Raw genomic sequence first — 22,761 nt, 5'->3', positions numbered from 1 at the left:
TGACCAATTGGCATCTTTTTAACAATCTTCTAACAAAGCTAACTTTTTGGAACAGAACAATAGGAATTTATAATTACAAATATACATAAGGCTTTAATATTGTACTACATTGTTTTGAATAGTTTATCAGCCACAGGAAAATGTAAAATCAGTCTTTGAAGTTGTTAAATTGAGACTTTGCCAACACTTACAGTGGTAATATGTGATGTAGCGATGCAAAGTAGCACTTACAAGCCAACAGATCAGTGGCAATAATAGAGCTCAGATCTTGAATCAAACAGCATGAATAAATAAATACATAAACACAAATAAATAAATAAATAAACATAAATAAATGATTTAAAATCTGTCTTTGACATCACTTGGTCAATAGGAGCATTTTTCTCCATCATCAAAGAAGTGCTGAAGGCATGGTCCTGCAGACAGGAACAATGATCATCTGTGGACCACAACAGTGGCCCATGCATGTCATATAAAAACTATTTGGTCGCGTACCAACTCATAGAAAAATAATGCCATGAAAGCATGCATATTATCTCAGACATGACTTATAAATAAATATCTAAACAAATAGATAAATGAATAGAACCCATCAAAGTATTTTTTTTTTATAAAATAGGTCAATGTGTGTCTAAGCTCTAACTGAGGTCAATGCTCTCCCTGACTGTATTCTGGATAAATGCCTTGGTCAGGTCCTACAGTTTGTACCGTATCCTAGTGACTATTTTTTTTTGTACCTGGTTTTATTGAGCATTATCATGTTTTCATTCATATATTTTTTTTAAGTATTTAAAGTACTTTATCCAGTCCTTGTAGATAGAAGTAAAAGTCCTATAAAATATGCAAACCTATATACAGAGGAAAACAGAGCAAAAAAAGAAACAATTTACAGTATATTCATCGGTTTATGTATATATTTATATATATATATTTATATTCAAACTTCTGCTCTGTTTCTTGTTGTTTTTGAACCAGTATACTATGTTTTACTTTTCTCATGTAAACTTGCAGCTTAAAGTTGGAGCAAATGAAGAAGAGGTGCTTGGCATTCTACTTCCCGTGGTCGTTCTGCGCCCCCTCCCTTATTTCACTCGACATGAACACATTGGTTAGGTGAAAGACATGAGTGATTGCTCAAACAAACCATTAGAAAAGCACAGACCATGTTGACACCTTTTTCAATTTTCTCAGAGCAGTGGGGCAGTCAAAGAGGGCACACAGTGTGGCGATCAGGGATACCAGACATATGACATTTAGCTTCAGATGCTATTGTTAGCTCAAAGACAGCTCAGGTGGATGTACAAGACGTTTTGTACTAATCAACCACGGATACTATCAGAGCAAGATGGTCATCTGGTTTGCACTGTATGCCATGCTCAGGGCATTGTTATGTGGCACACACCAATGGTGGCGTCCTGGGTTGTCTGGTGGCGTCTTTTAGCCTCGCTGGATTTGGAAGGTAAATGTTAAATTATTCAATCTGCTAAAAAGGTTAGACACAGACACTAGGGAAATGGCATAATGAGCAGTTTATAGGAAAAACTAGTAACAGCACCCAACAGGAAGCATTGTCTTCCAAAGTGTCATATAGCCTTATAAATATTCATATATATAAATATTCATTGAGTAATCTCCACCAGCTGAATATGTGTTGAATGCAGGGTCCAATAAATCCAAGTCTGTTGACCTTTTGCAGGTATATAGTAGGTGTCCATACTGTTTTTGTAGACTATTATGAGAAACTGTATGCTAAAGCAATATGAAACCAGCCTTAGTGATACAGCAGTTAAATGGGTTAATGACATTTTCACACTTATTGCTTCACTTTACAGTTTCATTATGCTTTTATATTTATATTTAATTGTATGAGGACATATAACATAAGGCAATATAACATCTTCTAAAGGACATGCTTCATGTCAAGTATTACCAGCAGAGATCCACACATTAACTGCTGGATGGGAAAGTACATAAAATCTCCCTCATTCTGCTCAGTGGGAAGCCAGCTCTCTAATTATAGCATATTCATCAATATTACATCGCCTCCATAACCATTAAAACCTAATGTCAGGTCTAATAAGCTCAATCACTTGTCTTATCAAGCCACGTCATGTCAGTCGCAACCCTGAACTTTACCCTAGTTTTGACTTCAAGTGGAACATAGTCACAGGTGCCCTGCACACAGCTTTGATAGTTAGTACCTGTGCTAACAGGTTACCTAATGCCCGCTTTTATCTGAAGTGTAATCGCATGAGTCTACATGTTCTAAATGCATTTTTTTTTCAAAGACATTGATGGACCAACAGTGGTCGGACGGTTTGTTATATTGGACATGCACTGAAGCTCTCTACATGGCTGAGAAATGATATGGATCTGGCTGTAGTTTTGACATCATAATAGCGCGTTGGCTGCTTGCAGTAGAGTGTGTTTCGGTTTTTTTTTCCTTTGTTTTCTCAGAGCACAGTGCTTGATGGCAGATTCTGCAGGTGACAAGGCACACCTTGACGTGGTGACAGCCCATACGCTACATGCACTTTACTGAATGCAAAAGAGAGCAAGGGTTGTGAGACGTATTCATTTTGGTTCAAGTTTCAAAGAGAAGTTTGTGTGTATGTATGTGTGTGTGTGCGTGTGTGTGTGTGTGTGTGTGCGTGTGTGTAAGCTCAAAAGATATGTTTGGAATAGAGTCGAAGATAATTGTCCTTTTCCTCTAAAATCATTTAGCCTGATTCTCTTAAAGCCTGCTACTGAGATGTGGCTTTTTGCATTTTCAGATAATATATACACCATATGTGTCTTCTCACACATGTATCTTTTAGCAATATATTGTGTGTCAGCATATAGGTAATCAGAGATAGGAATGCCTGCAGTTTTGGGAGCTGCCAGATTTGCGATTCTTCCCAAGCAGAGCAATGTTTCAAACTCCAACTAAAATCTACAAAAAATTACAGCTCAACATAGTCAGTAGCCGTTCTATATACAGACACACATATATAAAATATGTGCATATAAATACATATATTTGTTTGTGATTAATATCTATTTATCCATATATACTGTATATATGAATACATTTGCTTGAATGCTTGTTATACATATATATGTACTGCAAATATAAACAAGTTCATATATTTCAAACGTTTCTGATGTTATTCTATCTATGAGGTTAGGATGTCAAGTTAAAAAAGATAAGGCTGTGATACGGAGCAGCCCCTCCCATGCACTCGCCATCCCTCCCAAGACAAAATGAGAAGAGAAAAAAATAAACATTTTGAGTAATTGTAAACTAGCGAAGTGAGAGACCCCATTTGGCCATCTGAAATAGTTTTGCCTGTATTCAAAAAGCATATCAGCAATATATATGTATATATACATGTGTTGTATATATTCGAAATGTACACTTCTTTTAAGTGCAACTCCTCAACCAGTTAACACTGACTGAAAGAGATGCAGTGGTCCGAGTATATTAGAGCTACAAGTCCTCAGCAATAAAAATGTTTGGTCTTTTGGTCCCTAAAACAACTAAGGAATGACAGGTAAGACTCCCTGGAGACCGTTGCTATGGCTCTCCTTGGCAACGGTATCCCCTGGAAACGGACAGGCACTCCGAGCTAAAGATGGCCATCCCAAATCGAAGCCAATTTGTGTCCTGAAAATATCACATTCCCTACTTAAGTTCTCTCTTCGAGAATTTCTTGTCCCTTCTTGTTTCAAGTCTTATAAATTGGTCTTCAAAAGTCAATTGCCCCAAACTCAAACCATCTTACAGAAAGATCTCCTACGGCAATCCTCTATTCAGTCTTTAAAAAGTTTTGTTCTTGTTGGTCTTTTGACATCCATATTCCCTTTAAGAGTTCAGTGGGGTTGGTCATTGTAAGTAGGTTTGATATAGTTTCTTTTACTTTTTTTCCCTCATTGTTCAAGTAAAAGTTTTTGTGGTCCAGAAAAGGTAGCTGTCATTCAAGCAGGGTTTTGTGGGGAAAGAGGTGTGTATATGTGTGCAGAAGAAAAAAGGTCCTGGGGCTAACCAGGCTGGTACAAATTCTCTCTGAGTTCCAAAGTTTTAGTACATCCAAAAGGAGGTGTCCTTGACTCGGTCATCGCTCTCTCTCTCTCCTCTGTTTCTGAAGCAGCCTCAGTGGTCGAGATGTTGAGTTTGCACTCAGTGGCGGGTAGCAAGAAGTCAACATATGATTCAGCTCAACAAAACCTGAAAAGCACAGTTTAAATAAAATGCTTCAGTCATATGTAGGAAAACTAAACAAAAATAAGTTTGGTGTTTCATGCACTTTAAAGTGTTGTAAAGCATGTGATGTTGAGGGGTTAAACATTTTTTAGCCATGCTAGCGACGTGGCTCCATGGATGGTTGATCTGTCAGTCGGTCAGTCCACCACTTTGGTCCAGATTGAAATATCTCAACAACTATTGGATTGCCATCAGATTTTGTACAGACATTCATGGTCCCCAGAGGATAAAACCTACCAACTTTAGGGATCCCATGACTTTTCCTTTAACGCCACCATGAGGTTAAATTTGAGTGAACTATCTCAACAACTTGTGGATGGATTGCCATTCAATTTAGTGCAGATATTCATGGTGCCCAGAGGATGAAGCCTAATGACCCTGGTAGTCCCCTGACTATTCATCTTGCACTACTAGCAGGTCAAAGTTTTCTCTTGTTCAGTGAAATATCTCAACATCTAAAAGATGGATTGGGAAAACATTTTGTACAGACATTTATGGTTTGAGATGATTTATCTCAATGACTTTGGTGATCCCAAGACTTTTTCTCTAGCGCCACCATAAGGTTGACTAAGGTTGTGCTTTTCAGTGAATTGTTCTGACAACTTCAACAGACATTTATAATAATGAATTGTAATAACTTTTCATCTAAGGCCATCATCAGATAATAATTTTAATTGTCCAGTACTTTGGTTTGTCCAAATACATTGCAAAACTAATGACATTCCCATCAGCCTCAGCTGTACTTTGTGTTTAGTGCTAATTAGCAAATGTTAGCATGCATGAACATGGTAAACATTATATCTGCTGAACATCAGCATGTTTGCATTGTCATTGTGAGGATGTTAGCATTTAGCTCAAAGCACTGCTGTGCCTAAGTACAACCTCACAGAGCTGCTAGCATGGCTGTAGACTCTTAGTCTTGTTAGTTTGTAGTTGGCTAAGTTTTCACTAAAATTACACTTGATATTGGTAGTTGTGTGTTTAAAGGAGCTGTAAGTATCCAAAAATGATTTGCTCTAATTGTATGTCTAGTTTTTTGTTTATTTATTTATTTACTTGGATCTCTATAAGACAATTCAATGGTAGCTAGTCCATCTGGGCTTAAACAAACATGTATTACATAAGAGACAACATTTCTACATTGCATTAGAAAACTAATTAATGTTAATGTAAATATTTGTTTTTAATTTAGATATTTTTGTTAAAAGTTGACATAATATCATTCCTTATGTGTCCTTTACTGTTGATACTTGCTGTATTTACATGCAGATGGAGCAGAGGAACATATTTACAGGACAGCTGCCTCTCTAAAGCATCTTTGCCAGCACGAAGACTCTAAATTCTGATATGGATAAACAAAGATAATTTTGCTGAGACAATTTTGAAAACAAATCAGTGCTCATCCTGCGGTGAATTAATTTAGCTCCCTGGCAGTGACGCTGTTGTAATCTCATATGTGATAAACAATTAAGTTTTGTTTTTTATTCAAATCAAACTGTTTAATCCTGGTTTTGAAATGATGAAGGGATTTTAATCAAGTCACACCTTAACCCTCATGTGTCATTAGAAGTTAAGTAGTACTCCAGCTTGCTGTCTGAATATGGGCTTGTCAGTCTGACAACGCTGTACCATAATAGTGCATTATTATTATATTTGGATATAATAATAGTAAAACTGGGAATGCAAGTGCAAAAATGGCAGTATGCTTGTTTATCAGTTGAAATTTCAGACACTGTAATAACTGTCAATCTCAGGCAAAAAGAAAAGGGAATCAAAAAGACATGTTTTCTCTGAAAATGTTTTTATATATCCAAAGTAATGGTGCCACATATTTTGTGACACATTCATATGAGATTGCACTATTCTTCCTGTAGTGATTTGCCTCAGGACACCGTCTGGTATGGTTCAGTTAGTTTGTGAGTGGGTGATAAGTTGCCCTTGAATGAAGTCATCAGTGGTGAATGAACGACATAGCCTAAACTCTCCATCACAAAGATGAAGGGAGGAGACAAAGAGGAACAGCACAATTACCTGCCTGAGGGGTAATAAATGCATCTCCCTTGGAAGCAATTCCTTCCCTGTGCAACACACTGAACCATTTACCAATTATCTTTTACCTACAGGGTAACATACAGGGTTACTTACTGTAACAGAGGCTACATGTAAGTAAATGCTCCTACAGCTTTGTTTGTTTCAACCAGCCATGAAACCTGACTATAATATACATATCAATTGCATGGTAGAGGGCATAGATTTTCATAACATAGTGATAATAATAAAATGATATATTTAACACCTTTTAGTCTTCATATACTGTTAGTCATCACACTCTAGAGATTACTGAAAGTGAGTCATAATGACGTGGGTGGAATTAACATTTACAAATGCGTACAAAACGGTAAAACTTCATCACTATTCTTTACAAGCATTTTGCAGATGATAAGCTTGTTATTAGGCATCTGCAATTGTTTTATGACATTTATAAAAGGTTACTGAAACGACATAAGGCAGTGCCATAAATGGGCTTGCCATTTGAGCATTTCTCAATATAATATGCAGTGGTTGTGCATGTACTGGTTCAGTTAATCACCCATCAAACTAAAGTGACGACAAATGTTTCCAAATGAGTCAAGATCGATGTCTGACCTGTCTTTCCCTGTGTGCGACGGCTGCCCCGGCCGCCAGGGTGGCGGCGGCTGGCTGGGGCGGGGGCTAATAGGGGCGGTTGGCGTCCTTTGGCCTCTTCAGCTGCACCTTGAGTCTTTTCATGCCGATCTGGAAGCCGTTCATTGATTGGATGGCAGCTTGGGCACTACCTGGGTTGTCGAAGCTCACAAACCCTGGGGGAAAAGGCCAAAAGAGGGAGAGAAAGAGGGATATGGTTAGACGAAGAGGCGAGGACAGCTTCGGGGTTACAAAAGAATGGATGATGAAGATGAGTTCAATAAGATGAAGCAGTCATTTACATGTGTGTATAAAATATAAAACTTTACAATAAGAATGAAATCTTTACATGAAACTAAAAACAATTAACATCCACAAAAAATTGCACCACTAGTTGTAAGCATTAATATAACAAATACTATAACTATATAATACAGCACTTAATATAGCTTAATATAGCTAACATACAGTATGACAACAACAAGAGATCAAAGTTATAACAGAGAGCGCAGCATGCAACCAAAATCACGATATGAACTTGGTGATGGGATGTAAAACCAAAACATCAATATGGTTGTGCTATTTTTTCAGTTTCGGTTTTTAACTTCCACTTGAAAGGGAAAAAGCATCAAATTGCAAATTAAAACCTGCATCTCAAAATTGCAACATGAATAATACAACATTAATGTTGTGTTGTATTAATGAGCAAAAGCTACTTTGCAAATAGGTTGCACCTGACATACTCTCCATTAAATATTCTCCACAATCCATTCATAATTTGCCACATAATTATATGTTCGGCTAAATTGTGCTGTCAGTGGCATAAAGTGAGACAGCAGTTCTCTGTCTTTGCCTGCTATAGAGCAACTGTTATATTCTTAGCATGCATTGCTTTTGCTTACAGTAAGTTAGAGAGAGAGAGAGTGCAAATATGGCATTAAAACAACTAAGTTCTATCATGATCAGTTTGACTATTGATGTTAAGTTTTATAACAGTTATATATCACTGAAATATTTATCAAAATAAGAAATTGGTCAGAGCTTCAAAAGAAAACTTTAATGATTAATGAATAGACACTCATTCTCTGTTCTTTCTTTTTAGTAACAACCGGCTTTTGCACAACTGTAGAGAAATTCTCCACTGTTTTGTTTTCATTTATTTAAGGGAAGGGTGTTGAGAGGTTAGGAAAGGGGTGTTGACTGCGGTAAAGAAGGTGATTAGTAAAAAAGAATAATCAGAATAAATAACCAATAATCTTTTGGTTTGGTCATTTTTACCCACCAAAGCATTTACTTTGGTTTGTCGCCCGATCCACAAACACTTTGGAGGAGATGACATTACCGAAAGGCAGGAACATCTGCATCAGCTCTCCATCCCCAAACTCCTGAGGGAGGTGGTAGATGAACAGGTTGCAACCCTCTGGTCCTGCACACAGAAACAAAGAGAGAGAGAGAGAGAGAGAGAGAGAGAGACAGGGGGAGAAAAAAAAGAGATAAGGGGCAAAGGTCAGACAAGCACAGAGAGAGAAGCATAAAAGGTTGGAGACTCTGTGATGACAGGAAGAAAATGCAAAACAATAGGAAAACAAGAAGTCACTCTATGAAGGCATAGAGTAAAAAAAAATAAAAGTGGCTAGAATAGCATACACATATTCTTAGTGACGGTGTACTTAAAGGCCCCCAAAACAGCCAGTCAGCTTCTTACAGAGATCTTTGGTCCAACATAAACACACAGTTTTCCGCCAAACTTAGAACAATTTCACAAGACTTTTGTATTTGAGTTGTTCTCACTGATTTTAAGTCGTTGGAAAAGTGTGACGTCACGTACTGTACGTCTGTGCAAAATGCACAAATCAGGGTTTAGCAACATTTGAACATTTGATCAAACCACACTAAAGCTGATACAATTAGTCAATTAATCGATTAGATTGAGAGAAAATTAATCAGCCACTATTTGATTAAAAGTAATTTTTGGTGTATTTTGTATTTTCCATGTTTAAAATGCATAAATTGAAATAAAAATTGTAACTATGTATATATAAAAAAGTAATTTTTGAAACAAAAATGAATAAATTCATTAGTTCCAGATTATCTGCTTTTTCTTTGTCTTATGTGATAGTAAATTAAATATCTTTTGGGTTTTGAACTGTTAGTTGGACAAAACAAGACATTTAAAGATGTCACATTGGGCTTTAGGGAAGTTTGATGGGTAATTTGTACTATTTCCAGATGAAGCAGGGGCCTATTTCACCAAATTTGCAACATGAAAGCTCCGATATGCAACATGAGATAATTTCCTCTCCTGTTAATTTTGTGAAGTTTCACTAATCAAAACAAACACTTGCAACGCATGCATGAGCATGCAAGAACCCTGTAGGACTCACAAATGTGTCTGCAATTTGTGAGCGACCATCATTTGTGAGACATGATGCTACCACCATTTGCAATCTTTATTTATTCTTTTTTTTTTCTTTTTCTTACTTAGGATCTGAAACGTTTTCAGGGGCTTTAAAATATGCACTGACTTTTAGTTTTGTGTTGTGATCATCTAGCTTGAAAGTTTGGTATCAGAATTGCTAATCTCAGCATGCAGTCGTTTGTTGACAGTTATTTTAGGTGCTCAGGCGGTTTGACAGTTTTAGCTGTAATGGAAAACTCACAGGTTCAGCATTCACAACTTTCAGGTATCCCCTATCAAATGACTACTAAATGCTTAAATGGTAACCTCTGGGATGCCCCAGCTGTTAAATGATTCACATTGTTTGGTTTATTTTCCACAAGAGGGCAGTAAGGTCCCAAGCATGGGTGTCCGCAGCCTGGAGGTCATTGAGTCCATGATTAGGTTTACAGCTCAGCTGGAAACACTCAGTAATGGTAGTAAAGTTAGTTACCCTACAGCCAGCAAGGACAGCCACTGCATCATAACCTGACACTCTAAATATTCTTTTTTATTTTGCTTTATTATTTAATCTTCAACTTGTCTCCTCCTTGGACTGTTTTTAAAGGATGAAAAAGTCTTCTCTAATTAGTCCAGACTGATTCTGTGTACTATACTCTGTGTGTGTGTGTGTGTGTGTGTGTGTGTGTGTGTGTGTGAGTGTGAGTTTTCTGAATATTTGTGCTTTTGGCAAGAGGTACCAACCATGCCTGAAAACAAAGTGAGGACTGTGAATTGCCTGGATATTTTTAAACGTGGGTGTTTATTCCAGGACTATATTAGCAAGCGGATTAAAGACAAACAGAGAAGTAAATAGGAGTAAATGTTTTCAGCATGTATGAATATGTAGGAGTGAATGGTGTGCCGTGTGTGTTACCTTCTCGTTGCTGCTGTGGAATGATGGGTGGAGGGTGGGGGAAGGCTTGGCTGATCTGGCCGTATGCAGCGGGGTAGGCTGCTGAGACACACACACACACACACACAGTGCGGATCAGATAACAGTCATGACAAGAGCACACACACACACACTCGGATACATACAAACAGTGTGATATATGCAGGGGCACAGCAGGCAATCGATCAGATAACAGACAATAGAGTCTACATGTTGTACACACACACGCACACACTGAACACAACACACAACAGAGAGAACAAATTGATGTAGTGAGACTGAAACACTTAAAGTTACATGATCAACATTCAAATTCAAACAAAGGATTCCTTATCTTTCTCCTTTGCTTTCTCTCTGTCATCCCCCTTCTCTCTCTCTCACACACACACACACACACACACACACACACACACACACACGCATACACACAGACACACACATGCACAGATCAGTGCTGCTGTGAGAGTGACAGACAGACCTGCATACTGCTGGACTCCTGTGTAAGCCTGCTGGAGAGGATCAGCTGCAGTGGGACTTTGAGCTGCTCCATCAGAGACACAAAGAAGAAGAAGCAGAAGGAGGTGGTGGAGGTGAGCATGGATGGATGAAGGTGTGTGTGTGTGTGTGTGTGTGTGTGTGTGTGTGTGTGTGTGTGTAGTGGGAGAGATGAGGCAGAGAGAGACGGAGGAAGAATGTAGATGGAGGAGAGGAGGAGAGGGCACGGAGGAAGGCGAGAGTAATATATAACAAGGGTGAGAGGGAGGAGGGATGGAAGGAGAGTCGATGGAGAGAAGAACAGACAGGAGAAGAAAAGCAGAAAGGTTAGAGAGCCGAACAGCGAAGGTGTCAACTCGCTTCGCTTTCAGTGTGTGAGGAACTGAATTCTGAATCTCTCTCTCTCTTTTGCTGGGCTTTTATACTTTATATTCCTCCCAAAGCATTTCAAAAGTAGCTCTTTTTTCCCAGAAAAGTAAAACTTAGAAGGACCACAGTTAAAACAAACACTGTCACCACGGAAAGGAAAAAGTGTGTCATAAACTACTTATAAGAAACAAATCTTATGAAGAAGAAATACATAATTTTTTCTGACAATCTGCTGTAGTTAGACATGTAAAACAGGACAATTACGATACACACTCACAACACTGGATGCACCTGTTGCTATTGCTTCACATGTAAGAGATACAGTTAATTATTTAAAAATTAAATGTGAAGAAATTCCCCCATTCTAAACACACTTTTAACTACCACAGATGCTGCGCCACCCTCTATAACTACCCATCTGTACACATAGTCCATGCACATTACACCACTGAGAAAACACACACACATACACACTCACCGATAACCCCACTATCAAAAACCACAGAAATACTGAACACACCGTGGACTAACAGCAACACTGAAAAACGGTTCGGATAGCCAGAAGAAAGGAGAGAAGTATGGGCTCAAATAATGGTCAGTGCATTTTAAACTTGTAAAATCATGTTCAGAAATAATTTTAAAGGCTGTGGTTGTATGTCATCCTTTGTAAACTTGTGAAAAACGTTTACGTGAAAAATTGAGAGTTTGTGAATGGATAGAAAAGATCTGTAGTTGTAAAAAAAAAAACAATTTGTCCCGCACCATGTGTGACACTGAAATTACAAATGAACACACACATTTAAGTTACGAGTACGAATTTCAGCCCTGCTTTCGGCTGTAAAATCAGGGCCAAAATTTGTAACTCACGTGTGTGCACATGTCTGGGACACTAACGTTAGAGTGTGACACAGTTTTCTGCTTTGAATCTAAACTCACATTTTTTCTTCCTCCACAAATCTTTACTAAAAATTTACAAACTTGAATTTCTCACACAGTTTTTTTTCCACAGGTTTACAAAGGGGGATATAAAATCTTATTGACCCTTACTTGAGCCCATAGGGAAGTGGGGGGAGGGGGGAGAAGCGCTACCTTCAGAGAGAGAGGAGAGGAAGCAGCCACCCTGAACCCCAAAACAACTCCGCGGAGCCACGCCCAAGCCGTTTTTCTCCGAGTCCTCCCTAAAAACCACCTCCTGCAACACTGGAGAGACAAGAATGTAAAAAAAAAATAAAAAATAAAAAGACAGATTTTTCTTCCATCTCTTCACAGGCAAAAACCAATGAGGTACTAGCCACGGCTCATGACACAAGCGCATACTTCGGCTCCAGCAGCCCATAAGCACCTTTGCCAAACACTCATCTCCTCCACATGCTGACTGTCTGTGGGCTACGTTCGTCTGGCCTCGGCCTCCTGAACATGCTTCAAGGCTATTCACGCCTGTAAGCCAGCAGCATGCACACTTTTCCCATTACAATGAATGTGTTTACTGCGGAGTGTGTCTATAAGGATTCAAGCTTCATTTTCATGAAGTGGTTTAACAGAACAAACAGTGTATTCGTAACGTATTGCTGCATTCTTTTTTTAAAAAATATTTTTCTATATCTCTGAGAGTTATTTTGTGTGTTTGCATATGTGCCCCTGAATTCATCACACTTACCAGGGTAATGGTGTATCCCGTTGGTGAAGACAGCCTCTGCAGGAGGCTGCCCATTTGCCTGGGGGGGCGGCATGCCAGTAAAACCATTTACACTGATGGGGGAGGGGATGCTGGTCACTGTGGGAGCGCTGATGCCTGGAGGGGTACTGCCACCTGCAGCCACAGGGCAGACAGGCAAAGGCAGAGAGAAACAGTGAGCATCTCACTGTATTTTTTTTTATTTTAAGACATTTTGGAGAAGTTTTACTTTGACTGGCCACCTAGTAACTCTTGGAAATGTCATAAGGGCCGGTTCAGTGGGCCAGTGAAGACACTAAATGTCAGGGCTGATTTCTTGTCCCAGTATGGCCCTTACTGTGACACAACAGCCATTAGATCTGAATCTTTGACATATTATATATATTTGTCTCAGATGATTGCATGTTATGCCACAATGCATTATGTTCATTTGCACCCCTTCAATGCATCTAGAAGCATTTACAGTATAGATTCTGTGTGAAAATATGCCCATTTAAATCCAGTGCACTTTGTTCCTTGCTACTGTATTTTCCCACTGCAATGCTACAGTAAGACCTTAAAGGAACATACTGTTTTTTATTCACGATATATTACACTGCTGCTACCACTATTTTCAAAAGCATCTCATACTTTTTTTAGATTACATTTTTCTTCATCTAATTTTCATGCTAGGATATTTTAATCGAGTGAGTAAAAAAAACAAAAAAACACTGAAAAAACATCACCAAATGTTGGATGGACATGTACAGAACATTATGTTGTAGGGGTATGTCGACATTTTTAAATTTCAGATACACCTGATAAACAGCTTTGCCCCTTTGTAGTTCATAGGCCTGTCATGTTTTATTTGAAATTCAAACTATATTTGAACGTAAGAGAATGGAATAATGTCAGTTCTACGGTGTTGTTTAGGATTAGGCTATGCAGGTTGCATTGCAATTAATTTGAACAAATTAAATTACTCCATGCTTTGGTAAGGAGTGGTTGATAATCTACTGTATGTAATAGTACAGTACTGTAATAGATGCCATTTCCACGCTGGACATAAATACCTAAAAATCCAGTATTGGTCCTTTAACCTTTGGTCTTTCACCACTGTTACCTGATGTTGGGGTCAGCGGTGCTCCTGGGAGGCCATTGATGGTGGCCATGTGCTGCATTTGGGCAGCAGCAAAGGCCGCCATTGGACTGAGGTAGCCTCCCTGGCCTACAGACGCCATCAGCGCCGCCTGCTGCTGCACCTGCACAGGGGAGGAGAGGGGATTTTAAGGAGGGTCAAGAATAATGAAAGCGAAAGAGGAGAAAGACTAAGAGGTTATTAAGTTGAAAGAAAAAAGAAAGGATTGTGAGGTACAGTATAGAGGCCGAAAACAGAGACTACTTGATAGAAACCAGGTATTGAATCTTACAAAATGTGTTATTATTTCCAAACCAAAATTAATAAAGACATTTTACATCATCTCCTAGGGAAATAGAGTATTCCTAATTCCTCATCTTTTTTGCTATTTCAGATTCATGTGTGAGCTAGGCTTGAGCACTCCATTTAATCTCTTTGGTTCACTGAATAAATAACTGTGGATAAAAAAGCCGTTTTGTGGGGCGTCTTGCCTGAGCGTAGGCTCCGTAGGCTCCAAACTGCAGGGCCATAGGGTTGAAGATGCCCATCTGACCAGCCATCTGCTGCATGCGGCGTATGGTACGCTCCTTATCCGTGTCGGCGAACTTTACCACCAGACTGGATGAGGCCCCCTGTGCACCCACCCATCCACCCACCCACACACACACACGGCAGACAGTACATGTTAGTTGGTACCGATAGACACATGACATAAGCTTGTATCTACACTTGCACACTGATACACACATCCTCTCCTGCCAAGGCAATTGCCTCAGTTGATGCCCATTGCCTTGGAATAGATAGGATGGGTCACATGCAAAGGATAAATTTCCTTACTGGGATTAATAAAGTATAACTTAACTTAACTTTAAGAAGGTAATTTAGCGCTTTGTGACTCATCTCTGCATGTGACTCACCTCTCTCACATAAATCTACATGCTCACACACACAGTTACGTTGTACTCACAGGCATTGTCTGGCTGCCGTGTAGTGCACTGATGGCTGCCTGAGCTTCAGCATGAGAGGAGTATTTTACAAATGCACAGCCTAAAGAGAGAGAGAGAGAGAGAGAGAGAGAGAGAGAGAGAGAGAGAGAGAGAGAGAGAGAGAGAGAGAGAGAGAAGAAAACGAGTAAGGGGAATAAGGAGACAGCGAGAAGAAAAGAGAAACCTTTGCTGAAAAGTATATCATACATTATCACAGCAAAACATTGCCAGCAACAAGAGAAAAAGTAAAAAGTTTCCTGTTTTTTTCACCTGGGATAAGCTTCCTACAGCATTACAGCAACAAACATTTAGTAAACAAAGCCCTCTTTGCTGAGGAGGGTTGCATCAGAGTTGTTCGACGCTCAATAAGCGGGCTAAACATGCCACTCTGACACCATTAACAACTTTGGGATCCTTTGATGGGGCTTAAAATACCACAGCATTCTGGTGTCGCTTACTATTGACAAGCCCCGTTGATGAATTTGAATGATCAAGTTCCCAGTAATTATTGAGCTAAAGCCCACTTAGCCGAGTAAGCTGGCATGATGAGGCCTTGTTAATGGAGCTTTACGGAGGAATCAGAATGATCAAGCCCACTGTAATCATCGGGCTTAGTTATCATCGGGCCTCATTGATTGGCTGCTAAGCCCACTGATGAACTTCATGCAGTGAACTTGTGTAGCACAACATTTCAAAAGGACATTTTTCTGGCATGACGTGAAGCCTGCTGGTTAATAAGGAGGTTGACTTGTTTTTCTTTATCCGACCCATGTAGGTTGACTTATGAGGTTAATGGGGTTCATCTGTAAAAAGTTGGGGGTATATATCTCTCATCCCTGTGGGCAAAGCTTTCAAATGGCATCTACTGTTGAAATTTACTGAATCTACAGTATTCTTATGAAACTACTCCTCTGATAATTGTGAAATAGCCCTCCTTGACATCACTCAGCATGGAGTGTTTAAGGAGAACTTTGCAAAGTCACCAACTTTGAAAGGCCAAATCATTTCTGTGCAGTAGCCTGTGAAAAAGTCTGCTGGCTCAAAGTCATAAACAGCTATAAACTCACCTTTGCTGTTTCCATCGGGACCTCTGAGGATGGTGCATTCCTCGATGCTGCCGAAGGACTCGAAAAGACGCCGCACATCATCTTCAGACTGTTGCTTGTTGAGCATGCCCACAAAGAGCTTTCTGTCTTCTAAAAGGAAAAGGAACAGGTCACGATCAGAGGATCAGAGATGCCTTTTGATAATCTACATAAAGACACGCTATGTTCACTGAAATAGCAGCGTTTTTGCTCATCCTTAGTTGCAAGCAAAAAACCTTTTGTGATACCACAGGCTGTATACGTTATCCAAGATGGCATATGTTTTCCACCCATTTATTCATGTTACAAGCACATCTTTAGATCTCAATTAGGTTTGAATGAAGCTATTGGCTTGAAGCTATTTGCCTAACCACAAATTCTTGTTGAGAAGGGTTCATAGTCATATGTAGGTGCTCAGCTCCATTTGGAAAACATCAGCAATGCAATAACAATAGAATAACAATTAAAATGTTCATAACAAGTCACTGACAGACGCCGATCATTTTATTACATAAAGAGTTAAAAAGCAGTTTTTGAATATCTGGTTTTCCATTTATTAATATTTTCCACCCGTGTTCCCATTACAAATTTGTAGTGGAAGATGAACTCATGATCAAGGTAAGGAAACCTTTTTCTGTGCAGTCTCTGTCCAAAGGGAACATGGCTGGCACTATGCCTTCAGCATGTGTTCTGGTCACAGATGCTCATGGTACAGCATTTCAAAATTTGTCTGATGGTAACAACACGATGCTCGCTCACATCATATTTAGTACAGCTTGCTCGACCTGTGTCTGCAGTGAATGAGTATTCCCTTTGTGGTAAAAAACATTGTTACAGGATAATATTTCACTTACAATCAGACTGAGCTTCAAACCAGTTTGGCTTACAGTTGTAGAGTAGCTCACTATTTTAGAACGGAAGAAACCATAACTGATTTAATGAGCCATTTGCAGTTTCACTGTACTGGCTGTGTGTACTTAGACTTGCATGGCTTAATCTTTGAGACAAGCATATGCTACTGGCAGGATCAACCAGGTAGCCCTCAGATAATATGATACTCCACTCTTCGTGAGAGTGCATTGAGTGAATGTTGTGGTTATCCAGTTATTCCAGACCTTTATCTGTAGCATCTTGCGCCATACCATCCGAAGTGTTTGCCTGTAATAATGTCATGCCAAAACAGGCAGTGTGAAGCAATCCTTTTTCTGTTTCAGGCGCATCTTTACTGTTGTGATTAGGAGGGGTTTTTTTTGTGCCAAACGGTACACAGCAACTAGAAAATGAATAGAGTCTAATGTTTCTGCTCATTTATTTATGGAAGTCAGCCATACTGGTAATTTTACCACTACACAAATCTATGTGCACAATATTATGTTTTGCATTTTTTCCTTTTTCTCACAGTTTATAGTGGACAGTTCACTTCACACTACTGTCATTCACTGCTAACTCCACTGTTGGCTTGGAAAGGCTATAGCCAGCCACATGGCTCCTCTGATGCACATGGAGATGCCAGCCATTTAATTTTACCCAACAGCAACAAACCTTATCAGTGGACACTATTGTGGAGTTCACGCTATTCCTACCCGACCAGCTAGTAGGACTCGCTAATGCAGCAACAAGGACATGATCCCTCACTGGATTCCCACCCTGTGAACACAGCGCCCGGCCAAGCTGGAAGCATCAAGCTGCGTGGGACTAAAAGATATCTGTGATAATTGGTGCTTTTTCCCCAGTGCAAAATATACACAGCTCGAGCTTTCTGTATTCGAGAGTTCAGTAGTGATACTATGATATATCTGAACATGAGTGAAGGATAAAATACTCTCTCTGGTTAACTTTAGATATTATATGTGCTAAATGAATTCCTTATAGGCCGATAAGTGAGACGAAGGGAACGGTAAATCTGGTCTTCCATTTTTCTTCTATCACGCTTTATGTTTACATAGTTGTGAATACATTATGTGGAGAAAGACAACACCTACACTCAGGTACAGTATTAGACAAGACAGACGCGTTGGTGTGCCTGTCCTCACTCAGGACATGATTAATGGAAGTTAAGTTTCACAGCAAGTCTGTCCAGGGGGTTCTGTTTACATGTAACAACACATGTCGTTGTTATTATTAATAAATATGCATCATAGACAGGATGCTAATGCCTGTTCCACAATAATGAGACAGCAAGTTTAACTGTGAAAAAAATAAATTGGATAAAATAAATGGACTAAAACAGAAATAACAAGTAATATGCATAAGTCAAAGGTTATGTTGTATCCAGCAGACAATTACATGAATGTGGGGGGTAACCTGTTGTTATACTGGAAGCTATGCACACATTTTTCCCAACATGGCCACAATAGAGAGTACGGTCTAGACCTGCTCTATAGGAAAAGTGCAATGAGATAACTAATGTTATGAATTGGCGCTATATAATATATAGCATAATATATAAAATTTAATTGAAAAAAGCACTGATAACCACTTTTAAAATAAAATGCCCACTTTCTGTACAGGGATACATCAGATAAAACATTAGGAAAGTGACTTTCAAGTCCCACACAGTATCAATTCAATACATGTGTTGGTCCATTTCTCATTCATGAACACATAGCATAGCAACCAGTCTTATGCACATAGCAACTGCTGTCCTCTTCTGTCTTGAAGTTAAAATTGGCATTTCAGAACATTAGTGGACCAAAAGCAACACGTAACCTAAAGCAGAATGATCTTTTTCAAACTTTTATGCTGTCAAAAAAGAATTGCAGGATGATATAATCAGATACAAATTCTACATGTATGGGTTTTAATAAAATAGCCAGACTGAGGTCCAGCATCAGTTCATTATTCACCATGACAGCATGATTGAGTCACTGAATGAGTGTTTGAGGGAAATTGTGAGGCAGACGGTGAAAGTGTGTTAGTGCACAACAGTAGCAGATGTGTCGGTGTGCAAGGCCGTCTGTTTTTATGTTACACAGAATCTGAGCTTGTGGAAATGGATGTATATGTTGGGAAATTAATGAGCCTCAGTGCAATTGCTTCTGAATGCGCTCTGCAAATTAACGTGTGTGTAGGTGTGCTTGTGTGTGTTTGTGTGTGTGTTTGCATGCATGCGTGCTTAGAGTCCGTTCTCCACTGCCTGTGCCTGACAGGGTGTCCTTGCCGAGTCAACAAGACTAATATGCGCTCTGGCCTTGCACTGGGGGGGGGGGATGTTTACAAGAGTGGAGTGCACATCAGGGGTGGAGGACACACACAAAAATGCACACACAGATCTTGAAATGTTTGGCCCCCCCACCTTGATACACACACCCACACACACACACACGCCCATTCACGGTACACACCTCATTGGTGGACAAAGCCTACAGTTCCCCTGGGAAGCCACCAATAAACATTACATCTTTCTTTGGGAAAGGACTGTAAACACACACTCACACACATGCACACACTCATATTCAGCTAGAGAGCAAATCAATATACACCAGAGTGTCAACAACGATGTAAACTTCTCTCTCTCTCACACACACACACACACACACACACACACATACATAGACAGCATATGACAATGACTGCTGATTTCCCTCTGTAATATTTAGTAGGCAGGAGTATTACCAAGAATCATAAAAAGTATTCCTATCTAATTTCTTTACCGTATTTATTTTTTCCTGCACTACAGTAGTATTTCTTTTCATTATAGAGTTTTCAGTTACTCCTTAACATTATCAATTAGACACTGGTGGAAAGTAACTAAGTACATTTACTCAGGTACTGTTCTTAAGTACAATTTTTGGGTACTCGTACGTTACTTAATTATTTTATTATTATTTATAATAAAATTTATAATTTATAATTATTTTATGGAAATACTTTTATAATTCTATTCCACTACATTTCAGAGGGAAATATTTTACTCCACTACATATATTAGACATATATATTTACTAGTCACTTTTCGGATTAGGATTTTATATCAATAAACAAATGATAAGATTCTACAATTCAATGCATTGCTAACTATTAAACCAATGTCTCCCAACCCGTTTGGTTTGTGAACAGTGTCTAGTTGGGGCTCATTACGTTTCAAATGTCTATGAGTTGTTAGCAGTTCCACCAAAGACTGATTGTTTCATTTGAATAACTGTTCGAGGCCCAAAGAGGTGAAATTAGCCATTATTTCAGAGACTAAAGAAAATTCCAAAATAAAATTAATCTGTGTAGCAGAACTTTTTTTTTAAATTCTTTCCTACCCCATTAATCATCTCACAACCCCCCAGATTTATTTTGTGACCCACAGGAGGGGGCTCGACCCTCAGGGTGGGAACCACTGGACCAAATGACCTAACTTAATATGAAATATTTAAAAGTAGCCCCAACTCCACCAGCTACAACAGTCTATTAATGTAATATATAATAATACAGTGCAGCTAGTCACAGTTTTTACTGTTTTTACAGCTTTTACTTTTGATACTTTAAGTACATTTTACTGATAATACTTCTGTACTTTTCATCAGCAGGATTTTAAATTCAGGACATTTACTTGTAATGGAGTATTTTCACAGTGTTGTACTGGTACTTTTGTAGGATAGTAAGTAAAGTAAGTAAAGGATCTGAGTGCTTCTTCCAATTAGAAATGTAAAACCCTGACAGTACACTCATGCCTGAGAAAAAACATCCAAGGGATAGAGAAGAAAAAAGAAAAAAGACAGAAATAATCTTGGAAAAATAGAAATGTGAAGACTAGATGAGGAGAATAGAAGTGGGCTGAGGACATACAGAGAAAGATAGACCCAAATAACAGACAGAGGTATGGACGTCCTGCATTGCCCTCACTTTGCTTCCTCACGCTTGGTGCTTGCCTCTGTTCCCTCCCGCTCCATCAATCATACTCAGAGCACCACCAAACTAAATAGCAGAGGATGTCGCACAATCTCTCTTCCTTTCCTTAAAGGTTTTTTTCTTTACAGGCTAATACCTCTCTCTCAGTCCTTATGCTTCCCTCTGCTTATCAACCTCCAACTCCTTGCATGCTCTGTTTCCTCTTTTTCCCCCCTCTCTCTTTCCCTCTTCCTTGTGACTGGAGAATCGCTCTGGTGCCAATTATATTAGCAACCGCAAAGTTTGAAAGATTCCAGCCAAAAACGGTCAAACTGCATCAATCTTCTCTTGTACAGTCCATTGATTGATGTCAGGAGCAGGTCACTACATGTCTAGACATAGAAAATGCGCTTTAAGCTGTCTTAGCTGTCAATACAGCACGACGCACACAAAATACCAGACCAGACATCCACTTTCATTCACACGGATCTGTCATTTGAATCTGCAGTTAATTTGGCTGAGACGAACTTGTGACGTGAGTCAAGTAGGATTTGCTTTGTTGCAGATAGCCTTATTAAAGGTGTTTGACAAAAAGAAGTGACCTGTTTTCCCCTCAAGCCTGACAAGACATCCATGTTTCTGTGCATGTACATGCATCAGTGCATATTAAACTCTAAGAAAGAAAGCATAGAGGCTGCGCCAGCCAGGAAGAGCACTGTGTGCATAATGTGTTCTGAATACTGGAGGGTCCGGCCAGGCCGCGTGAGGTACAGGGCATCGTCTAATGGGACAGATAATGGTGAGGCTGATCCACACAGGCAGCATGTTTGCAGGGCTAGAACAAAAGATGGAAGGTAGCAAGGAAAGGGGGAAGGAAAGGAAGGGCATACAGTACCTCCTCGACTCTCACTGTCTGCTGGCTTCACCTGGATTGGTCTGTTCATCTGTGACAGAGAGAGAAAGAGAGGACAAATAATAGAAAAAGAAAGAAAACGAGAGACAAAGAAGCCAGTAAGCATCATGTACTCATGTAATATCACATGCTTTTACTCCTTTATCGCCCCCCCTCCAAAAAAACAACTTTTTTTAGAATCACTCAGCCAAATTGCAAGTAAAGTGTATTGAAAATCTCCAAAGCTGTAGCACTTATAGCCATTGGGGGAATAGATGGTTGGGAATATGGGTTGGAAATATTATTTGATCTGAGATGAAAGGAGAGAGAAGGGTTGGAAAGGGGGATAAGCAGAGGGATGAAGGGAATGATAGAAAGAGGGATGGAGGGAGGATGGTGGAGAGGTAACTCTGGGTCAGCAGAGCTACTGTGACTGTATATCCTCTCTGTGGGTGCTTCTGGATGCTCGTGTGCTATCATGATATGGTCTGTGTGGAATTCAGATGTAATGTGGTGAATGTAATACACACATACACACACATATAGCAAAATCAACCCATACACAATATAAACAAGGTATGTATGAGTTCTCAAACTCCAAAGCCTCACTACAAAATGTTCTTGCACAATCTTCTCTTAGCCTCACACACAAGCTTGTACATACAAGCGCACGCACACACACACACACACACACATGCACACACATACACACATTGTCTGTCCCCCAGTGAGACCTTTCCACAGTGTGTCCGCCGAGGCCCTCCTTTCATTTCACTCCTGCCTGTCAAACCTTCCCTCTCCGCCTCGCCACCCTGCTAAACGCTCGCCGCCAATCAATTTTTAATAATGCCAATCGCCACGCTGCCAGGAGGAATGGAAGGAAGGAGGGGAGAGGAGAAAGCTGAGGATAAAAGGGGAGGAGGGAAAGGTCAGGGTTCTGTGTGATGCAGAATCAGTGTTTTGCTAAATGTCATTAAAATCTTTTCTTTTGAGTTTGCTGATACATTCATCATCTTAATGAATCTTGGGGCTTTCAGATGATTCACCACAGGCAAAACCTTTGCGCACGAGGACACAATGTC

At 39.5% G+C, this 22,761-nt stretch overlaps 1 protein-coding gene across 16 annotated transcripts in view; it reads right to left on the bottom strand.

Moving 5' to 3' along the window:
* Nucleotides 1-4,075: 4,075 nt before the first annotated feature.
* celf4 (CUGBP, Elav-like family member 4) overlaps nucleotides 4,076-22,761 on the bottom strand; it is an 81,501-nt gene continuing 62,815 nt past the window's right edge. The window contains exons 3-14 of one of the 16 annotated variants that reach the window (XM_044217290.1): nucleotides 21,683-21,731; nucleotides 15,952-16,080; nucleotides 14,866-14,945; nucleotides 14,390-14,554; nucleotides 13,884-14,022; nucleotides 12,764-12,916; nucleotides 12,196-12,306; nucleotides 10,721-10,783; nucleotides 10,225-10,305; nucleotides 8,193-8,336; nucleotides 6,893-7,086; nucleotides 4,076-4,210 (exon numbers count right to left, since the gene is read on the bottom strand). In XM_044217290.1, coding sequence (XP_044073225.1) covers nucleotides 6,959-7,086; nucleotides 8,193-8,336; nucleotides 10,225-10,305; nucleotides 10,721-10,783; nucleotides 12,196-12,306; nucleotides 12,764-12,916; nucleotides 13,884-14,022; nucleotides 14,390-14,554; nucleotides 14,866-14,945; nucleotides 15,952-16,080; nucleotides 21,683-21,731 — 1,242 coding nt within the window. In that variant the 3' untranslated portion in view covers nucleotides 4,076-4,210; nucleotides 6,893-6,958. Of the gene's footprint in view, nucleotides 4,211-5,111; nucleotides 6,222-6,892; nucleotides 7,087-8,192; nucleotides 8,337-10,224; nucleotides 10,306-10,720; nucleotides 10,784-12,195; nucleotides 12,307-12,763; nucleotides 12,917-13,883; nucleotides 14,023-14,389; nucleotides 14,555-14,865; nucleotides 14,946-15,951; nucleotides 16,081-21,682; nucleotides 21,732-22,761 lie in introns of those variants that run through there. The other 15 variants (XM_044217339.1, XM_044217308.1, XM_044217281.1 and 12 more) reach the window with 15 other exon arrangements.

This window comes from Siniperca chuatsi, linkage group LG2, assembly GCF_020085105.1.
Source record: "Siniperca chuatsi isolate FFG_IHB_CAS linkage group LG2, ASM2008510v1, whole genome shotgun sequence".
In the NCBI taxonomy this organism is placed as follows: domain Eukaryota; kingdom Metazoa; phylum Chordata; class Actinopteri; order Centrarchiformes; family Sinipercidae; genus Siniperca; species Siniperca chuatsi.
Note: the sequence above shows the minus strand (reverse complement) of the source record. Positions and strands in the feature narration are given on the sequence as shown.